The sequence below is a fragment of the Nesoenas mayeri genome (assembly GCF_963082525.1).
Source record: "Nesoenas mayeri genome assembly, chromosome: 1".
Taxonomy (NCBI): domain Eukaryota; kingdom Metazoa; phylum Chordata; class Aves; order Columbiformes; family Columbidae; genus Nesoenas; species Nesoenas mayeri.
The window spans coordinates 184,855,119-184,864,229 of NC_137541.1; the positions used below are offsets into that span (position 1 = coordinate 184,855,119).

Genomic DNA, 9,111 nt, shown 5'->3' on the forward strand with positions numbered 1-9,111 from the left:
CAAAATTATTTTGCATTCCCCAGGACACTATTTCTTCAACAGACTTCATCTCTCTTCAGTTACTGGATTCTTGTACACAGTGTCTTTGGTTTCTCATGGACAGATGTAGATGAAATTCATAGCCAGAGCCCCTTCGAACTAGTGCTCAACAATAACACTAGCTAGAGGAATCTGAAATACCCCAATACTTCAGCTGAGCCGAATTTGAAACAACAAAATAAGAGGTGATCTCCTAAAGATCTTGCCTATTACTCCAATGCACTCTGGGAAAGAGCTTTTGGGGATCAGTGCTGCGGTAATGCTCACACACAGTGGCCTTGATCAATAGAGCTCCTAGTTGATGTACTTCATTATCAGGGCCTGGGGGCATGGCTGAAAGAGCTCATTAATAACCTCTGAAAGACATCTAGGTCATACAGAGCTCTGCTGGTCATTATAATAATAATTCGTCTGTATGATTTGCATTGTCAGAGCACCTATAGTAGGTTCTTAACTTCAATGTTGCAATGCCTAAAAATAACTACACATTGCAGGAAGGTCATTTAGATGGCCTAACCAAGGCAGATAGAGCCACTTTAGTGTCAGTGCAGAGTGCTCTGCCTCCAAAGGCCCTGAGGGAATAATTCAGAGCAGCCGAGGAGCACCTTTGTAGGGCAACTGACTGCTCGTGGAAACTATGTAGAAATCTGCCAAGAGTGAGCTGGTGTTAGGCAGAGGCACGGTTCTGTCCCAGGGCAATGCAGAGGGTGCTGCCATCCACACTAAACCCTTCTCTGAGGAGGCAGTTAACACTGGGGATGGAAATACTTTCCTTTCCTCTCTCCTGCTCCCTTTCTGCTCAACTGCCTTGTTCTAGCATAGGTAGCACAACACCCAGGTTCTGGGCTTGAACCCTCAGCTCCCATCTCCCCAGAGAGTGCCCTGAGATGCTATGGCCACTCTCCATAGGCCTGTTAGAGCTGAGCCACAGCCAGTGAGGAGATCACAAGGGTTAATATGCTAAGAGAAGGAAGATACCTGCATTTATGGGATAGGCGGTAGAAAATGTTCTCAGAGAAAAACTGCTTTATTTTACTTGCTTAATAAAATTTTTCTGAGATGATGACAGACTTGAAGAGAGCTTTAAGAAATGGAAGAAACAACCAAAACCAACAAAACACAGAATCAAAACCAAATTTACAAGTATTTTTTCACCCCTTTGTCTCTTATTCATAACAGCAAACACGTATTTCACACTGGAGTTTGTATGCTGGACAGCAGGGGGAACCTTACCCTCTGTCACAGCAGATCACCAGAGATCTCTCCATTTTACAAGGACACACAAGAAGCCACAGGGAAGGTCAAACATGCTGAAGCAATCTGGTTCTGCACAACACAATGCATCCTTAAAACAATAGCAAAAAGATTAGCTACTGCAGTGAGCAAAACCTTGGCACTATGAACATGGAGCACAGACCAGGGTAGAACACTGTTGGAATAATGGTCTTCTTCTTTCATCAGTATTTTAATTATGCACATGCCTAATTTTGTTACAGTAACTCAAAAAGACAGTGAGGTTTTCTGTCAGCATCCATGCATGTTGCAAGTTCTAGTAGCAGAAAGGTGACCACACATTCAGTAAAAATATTCCTCGGCAACTTCAGCATGAGATTCTGCTTGGAGGGGGGTTTCAGGGTGACACAATTGCCAAAAATGTGCAGGTTTTGGCCTTAAATGTTCTTATGTCAAAGGCAGAACAGTTTTAAATACGGTTATGGTGTTCAGTTCAGGGCAGGCAGGACTGGCGAGTTACAAAGGCAACAACACTACCTGTATAGCAAAAACAGACTAAGCATGAGAAGCACCAACAGAAGGGAAGCAAAACCTGGACCTTAATTTAAACTCTTCATGAAGATGTATGAATGATGGCAGTTAGACAGGTCATTTTGAAGAGGATACAGACTAGAAAAAGGGTGGCAAAAGCACCTCCAGAGTTAAAGAGGTACAGAAAGAACTTACCCCTCCCCTTCACAAATACCACTAGAAAAAGAAACAAAATGTTTTAATCAAACAGGAGATGCCAGCTCTGAATGGAGGACAATGTGGTTTTTTGGCACTCTCCTATCTCATGACAGAAAGTGTCCCAGATCAGTGAGATCCAAGAGAGGTACTTCCACCCCGTGGCAGAAATTCTGTTTGAACAACTTGGTCTCAAACACTAGGAACAAAAATCAGCAAGAATTGCCACCTGCTAAATGTTCTGTGTGGTGAACACAAAGGTTATGGAGATTATGATGTATCAGATAGATTATATTGATGGCCAGTGCCTTAGGAAATTTATCCAAGCCTGTGGACACAAAAACTACTGAACACAGAAAAAAGAAACTGCCCATGAATCACCAGCTGGTCATACCAGTGCTGCAATGATCCATCTGCCACAGTGAACCACCAATTGAACATCAGATGAAAAAAATCAGAGACAAAGCATGAGCTGGGGGATATGGCTCAGACTGATGCCTGTGATGGAAATGGTATTCACCTATCTGAAGGGCTATAGTGTAGAATTTCCATAAGGGGCTAGATCCTTTTCACTTTCTATGCTTTTTTACATTGCTGTACTTCAGTAAAACTGGCAGAGTATGGGGTATTCCAAGTATCACATGAAAGACATGTCACCTCTAAGACGAAAGAACCTGAAGAGAAACATTTCTAGACTGCATTCTTCCTAATATGTAGTTTTTAATGATGAAGTAGCAGAATTCCAAACGTTGGGTATGATCTAATGCTGATGCAGTGGATTTGTCTGCAAATTGTCTTCTGCTCCGCCTTTGTTCCAATTTATTCACAAAGTGTTGTTCTCCAAGACATTAAGTTTTTCCAGTGTATACTGGGACGCCTAGATTCGGCAACAGGGTGTTAAAATAGATGAAAACCAACAGGTGGTGTAACCACATGAAACAGTGTTGCATACATTTGTGCATGCAATGAATCCCTTGATGCTTGATGTTGTATCCCAGGACAGAAACATTCCCAATAGCAAACAGAATACAAGATAGCTTGTTTTTTCAAAACACACTGGAGCAATTCCTCAAAACACAGGTTTCTAATGCTGATTCCCTCATTGCAGCTTTTTCTGCTTATACCACAGTCTGCTTGTACCTCAGTGCTGCTGTATACTCTCGGATGACAGAGTCAATGATGGCACACACATTTTTTCTCATGCAAAAAGAGAGAGAAGAAAATTCTAGTTCACTGCTCTGAAGTTGAAAACACCAGTGCAAAAGCTCCAACATACTAGCTGACTTGCTTGAATTGCTTTGCAGTACTGGAGTCAGAAAAAAAATACTGCACCAGGGAGCCTCTGAATCATTGCTTTCAATAACAGCACTAGAAAAAAGGCTTGTCACGTCGGAGTTCTCCCCGAGTTGAATGACAAAGCAGTAGTGTTAGGCACAATGAAATTGATGAGTTAAACCCTCATACGAGTCCAGTGTTGGAATAGCAATGGCTTAAAATATCTCCCAGACAAAGAACCCTCGGTGACCGCACACATCTCTTATAGACTGTAAGAGCTGGGTCAAAGGTCAAATAAATAAATAAATAAATAAATAAGGCATCAAGTCTTCAATGCCCTATTTCATATATTCTGTCTTCAGCTGAAGACAGAATATTCATTCAATATTCTTTCTTACGTGTTTTGGGCTTAAATTTTAAAGTGCTATATGCCCCTTCCACAGCTTTGGGCAAATACATAGGATGTCTTTCCAGCTTTTTCCTAGAGCCAGTTGTTCTTCTCTGGCTGTTTCTTTGAGACTGACTTGCAGCCTTTGCTGTTTGAGCAGTATCTTCTGAGTATCTTCGGGGGGCACGAAGGATCCAGTTTGAATGTAAACTGTGTTCTCTTGTGCTGGTAGCAACTGAAAGATGGAAGATAATCTGGTGTTAACAGTTTGCCGGTGACATTTTTACATGCACAGTGAGAGAACAGGGTGCCTGCTGGGTCCTTCCTGAAGATAATGCTGAGAAACCAACCTGGTTTCACTGCAGGACATTGCTTGGGTGGGTTTCATACTATCTAATATTTCAATGCCTGCAGTGTAAATACATATGTCAGAGCCAGTCAGTCCCTTTATACACACTTTTAGGGCACAGCTAATCTGACCTGTTGCTGATATTCATCTTAGCCTAAGACAATGGAGAGAAATTTCTGTTTCTCTTCACTGATCATACAGGATAGATGATGAGCTCAAACGGGCACATCTTCATTTAGTTAGGAAATGCCATCCTTTCTGAGGGAAATGTACCATTAGTTGGCCTAATCTCCAAATTATTTTTTTTCTAGTTGGAGAGAAAACATTCAGCCATTTCTCAATCAGCAAAATGAAAATCAGATTAAGAAAAAAATATCTATTTTTTTTAGATCTCCTCCAAACAGGGCTTGGGGTAGAGATGCAAGGGTGGAATTCAGCCCTGGGCAGAAGCACCACTGTTCTAGCACTACACATGCTACATCTGCTCCTGTAATGGCCACATGTAAAATAGTTGCACCCTTTCAACAGAGAACAAGCAATATATTGCTGTAGTTTCACACGCTGCATGTAATAGTCCTAGATTTGGGAAGCAAAACTTGGAGGAAAACTGTGTCTATTAAATAGGCAAATGTGTCACTCCTCCCTCAACCCTCTGCACACCAAAAGGAATCATATTTTGGCTGGTTTATACTTCACCATCAAAATCAACATCCACGTTTGGCAAATCCACATCAGGAACTCTTCGCCACCTCTCTGAATCCAGGTCTGCAATAACTGAGTCGAAGAAAGCTATTGCTTCTCTGACATCTGAACTGGCCTGTGGGCCTTTTCTCTCCATGGATGCCTGTTGATCAGATGGGGGTTGGAAAGTTAGCCAAGGGCTGGGCACAATGACTTCTTAATGAGCAAACTGTATAAGGAAACTGCAAAAAATGTATTTGATTGAATACTTCAAGCTGTCAGAAAAGGACACAGGTCCAGATTACTCCACAGTTTGTAGTCATCAAAGAAAGTGGGACAGCCACCTAACAAACGTCCATCTGGTTACACGCTCAACACCAAACATCTTCCACTTGGGCACTGCTAGCCAGGTGTTATAAAATCCCTCAGAATCACCGTATCAGAACATTTAATTAGGTGGTTAAGAGACAGCTGGGCTTTGTGACCAAATTTATTCTACCTAGCGGTAGGCACCTAATGAGACACACATTAGAAATGTAGTCATGCAGGGTTCCTTCTGTAATTAATGCAGGGCTTGAGTATCTTCAGAAGATGAGTCAGGCCTCAGGTAGGCTGAATTCCCCTCTGCAGGCAGCTCTTTTAGCTGCAGAGGGATTGTGGGGTAACTCGGTTACTAATTTAAGCATCTTATTAAAATGACTAGGTTAGGTGAAATGAATCCAGATCTAAATTGCTAAAGTCTTTTTGAAATGGAAAAGGACTGTGAGTGTTAAAATATGAGTCATTCAACAGTGTGATAATTCCCACAGGAAAGCCACAGGGTTTACAATTAGGAGCCTGTCTTGATAAAAAAGCAAATACCTGTCTATAGATGCTGAAGCAGTCATAAAGCCTCAGTTAGCAATTCTGTAGTCCCATGTGGGATGAATATTTCCTGCCAGACTCTACCTAATGAAGGGCTGTATACTTTCTCTGCCGGTCCAAGCTAGGTGTATTGCCAGGCAGCAATACCGAGACAATATGAATACTGCCTTGGGTTTCAAACACGCAAGCAAAAGGTACCTGCTGTATCACATCTCTGAAGGACCAGCTTGCTTCCCATTCTGTGGAGGAAGAGAGATGAGCTAGCTTATTATCCTCCTGACATTATGGGTTCACTGACAACCTCACAAGTATTAAAAGGTAACTGCTACCACACATCGACTGAAAATAGTGACTGCTATTATGACTAGGCCCTTATTGGTTAAAAGACATTTTAAATAAATGCCTATGTACTTCCAGCATCTGAGACACCTCTCTGTTCTTATCTCTCACTAGACCAAATTGGCAAATTTTGAATCCAGTCAGCCTGCAGTCCGGCCCCAGCAGTCTCTCGATTAAACTTCCCATGAGGACAGGGTTGTCTGGGCAAAGTACCTTCCCATTAATCATGCAGCAGGTAGGAGAAAGAAGTGCATTTCCACTGACATGTAATTTAACACAAACAGATAGTTAGGAACAAAACCATTGAAGCCTGTTGATAAGATGAACCTTGAAATCTGTGAACATAAAATTTGTAGTTAGGAAGTGGAGTATTCTGGCTATTCTAGAAGTCTTCTAGACCTTTCTCTAATTTTTGCAAAGCCAGGGCTGTGCAGCTGTGACCTTGCCATTTGTGTTGTCAGGAATGACTCATATGGGTGCCATATCCTGCTGATGTTCCTGTCTGCTCCCAGGGGGATGGCTGGTGGACATTGTGTGCCAGCCAGTACCAGGGCTGTTCATACATAAGAGCTAGCTGGCCACAGAGGACAGAAATCTTAGCCTCAGCCTATGGGATATTCACCTGTTTGCCAAACCCAGGTTAAGCTTTTGGTATTTTTCTTAAGTTGTATTTTCAGTGGCAAATCTCAGAAATTCATAGACCTGCATGAAGCCTACTTGTCCAGAAACTATCTCCCAGCCTCCTGGTCCATGGTTTTAGCACCCTTTTGCACTCATTTTTTCCCACCTGGCTGATGGTCAGTCATGTACCGCTCTGCTACGTTGCTGCTCAGCTCATCAGGGAACTGGAATGCTGTAAATCTCCACTGCCTCAAGCCAATCTTTGTGTGACAGTGCACAAAGTCAATTCATAGACTGTATCTATAGTGTGGAGATTCATCTCCTGGCACCACCAGATGACTCTCCTATATCTCAGTCATTCTCCTTGTATGTTTCTCTGGCCCTAAATAGTAATGTCTTTATAAAATCTTCTCCAGCCCACTGACCTGAGTATTGTTTCCTACTATTATTCCTAGCTTCTGAGAATCACCATTCAAAGCATTAAAAAGATGACATAAAACCCAATAAAACCAAAAGAAATTTCCCCCTGACTGAATGGGTATTAGGTTAAAACATAAAATTAAAAAATGTGGTACCTAGCCCTAAACATGTGAGCCTTGTCTTTGAATAACTAATGCCTACAACAGAGCTTCAGCTTCACCCATTCTGACATTCTGCTGTGATAGAATGTCAAAATGTGGCAATAACTTTTTTGTAAAGTCTACCTGGTCTAATCAGTAAGTCAGCCATACATCCCTTCTTCCCACCATCCCCATTAATATCCAGTTTAAAGACTGCACTGGGTAACCTGTGAGTCTGCTGCCAAAGTCATGTTTCTGGTTGTGTTACCTAAACAGATCACCCCACCTGCTGCAATCCTTTCCTTTGTCCTCACTAAATCGTCCAGAGTCATATTAATGACTGAACTGTCTAGAAACATGCAATTTATAAACCACAACCAGAAGGAATCTTTACAATGCTTTTCTCTCTAGAATACATAGACAGTCTGTACCAAAGATGACATTTCAGTTCTATTTTTGTGGTATCATTACAGTAAAAGGTGAAGAATTACAGTCTCAAAATAACCTGCCAACTTATTAAGAAAGTAACTCTTAAAAATTCCTCATAGCCTACAGGTTACTAGTAGAGCTGGCACTGGTGATAAACATATCACAGATAAGCTATCTGACCAGACAGAAAACATCCTGTTTGTTTCAATGAATTTACAATTATTTTGTGTAAATAATTTTATGCCAATAAAAAGGCTGCCAGTAAACTTAGGGATTACTGTGCCTGTCAGTCATTAACAGCTATAAATAACCATAGTGAAGAATTCTGGGGCACTTAAGTAGCCTGTCAGAGTATCAAGAGTACAGCTTGCTCTTTCGTAACATGTTTTCAGATACTTCCCATACTCTCATACTTTTTTCCTTCTCCTATTTTCTCCCACCTCACAAAAACATAGATATATATATTTCTTTCCATGCCCAGTCATGCATACTTAATTTCATACTACTCAGAAAGAATCTGAAGGTATTTAGCAACATTCTAAATGATGTAACAGTAAAAAGACAAAGAGCTGAGACCAATAAAGCAGAAAATCAACAGAGGCCATACAGGTAATTGCTCATGGCTTAAGAACAAGTATATGGCAAAAGCTCTTAGGAATTACCTTAGAAGACTCTTTGGAAGGAAGTGGAAGAAATGACTTCTTTCCAGTTTTGGATGATTTTGTGGATGTTGGGGAATCTGCAGCCATATGCATGGATTTCAAGTTATTGATGTTGTCAAGGTATTTTTTCCTCAAGGCTAACAGATCCTGTAAGTACTTCAAGCAGTCTTGAGTCTTAGAGTACATCCAGTCTCTGTCTTCCTCTTTTGGCTGAAAGCAAGAGTCAATGCTGGTTGTACTTTTGCATTTTTTTAGTGTTTCACTAATTTTTTCTTGCTCACCTCCAAGGACATACATAGAAGTGCTGCGGATCAATCTCACTGCAGAACCTGTGCCATCACAGTAAGGGATGTCATCTGTCACATTTCTTCGGTGGGAGTTGGGGTGAAATATAGAGTGGATCTTTTTGAACATAGTGTATAACTTCTTGCCCTCTATACCTTTTCTCCTTCAATTCCTTAATTTAACCCTAGATCTGGTAATCAGCAGGTATAACTCAGATAATTTTGCCACTTACTGTATTATCCTTCCAGCTGCTTTCAGTCTAACATGGTATGAAGAACATCATGATAATACAGAAGTGTGTTTTCTATTCCATTTGTGTCACTGACATAGCTTTATCCTTTCCTGGGTTTAAAATATAGCACAGGAGGTCAAATATCATCCTTTGACCGGTTATTTGACTGCTGCTCCCCGTAAGAACCATCAGCATCCAGGCAGCAGTTCCCCCTCCCGCGGCCGCTCCGTCCGCTCCTCACCCCCGCGGTGCCTCCGCCGGCCGGCGCCGCTGACCGTGGTGCTGAACTGCTCCCGCTTTCCGCCCAGCGTCCGGCTGCCTCCCGCCGTGCGGACCCGCAGTCCCGCGGACCTCTGCAGGATGCTCTTGGGTTTTTGGTTTTGTTTGGTTTTGGTTTTGTGTTTTTTTCTTTTTTTCTGAAGAGCTTC

At 41.9% G+C, this 9,111-nt stretch overlaps 1 protein-coding gene across 1 annotated transcript; it reads right to left on the reverse strand.

Annotated features, from left to right (window-relative positions):
• Window positions 1-3,654: 3,654 nt before the first annotated feature.
• Window positions 3,655-8,580, reverse strand: LOC308049910 (uncharacterized protein C13orf42; the record flags this gene model as incomplete). Its single annotated transcript, XM_080359784.1, has 3 exons — window positions 3,655-3,896; window positions 4,707-4,854; window positions 8,167-8,580. The coding sequence occupies 3 exons, from the start codon at window positions 8,578-8,580 to the stop codon at window positions 3,655-3,657; spliced, it is 804 nt and encodes a 267-aa protein (XP_080215910.1).
• Between the last annotated feature and the right edge of the window lie 531 nt (window positions 8,581-9,111).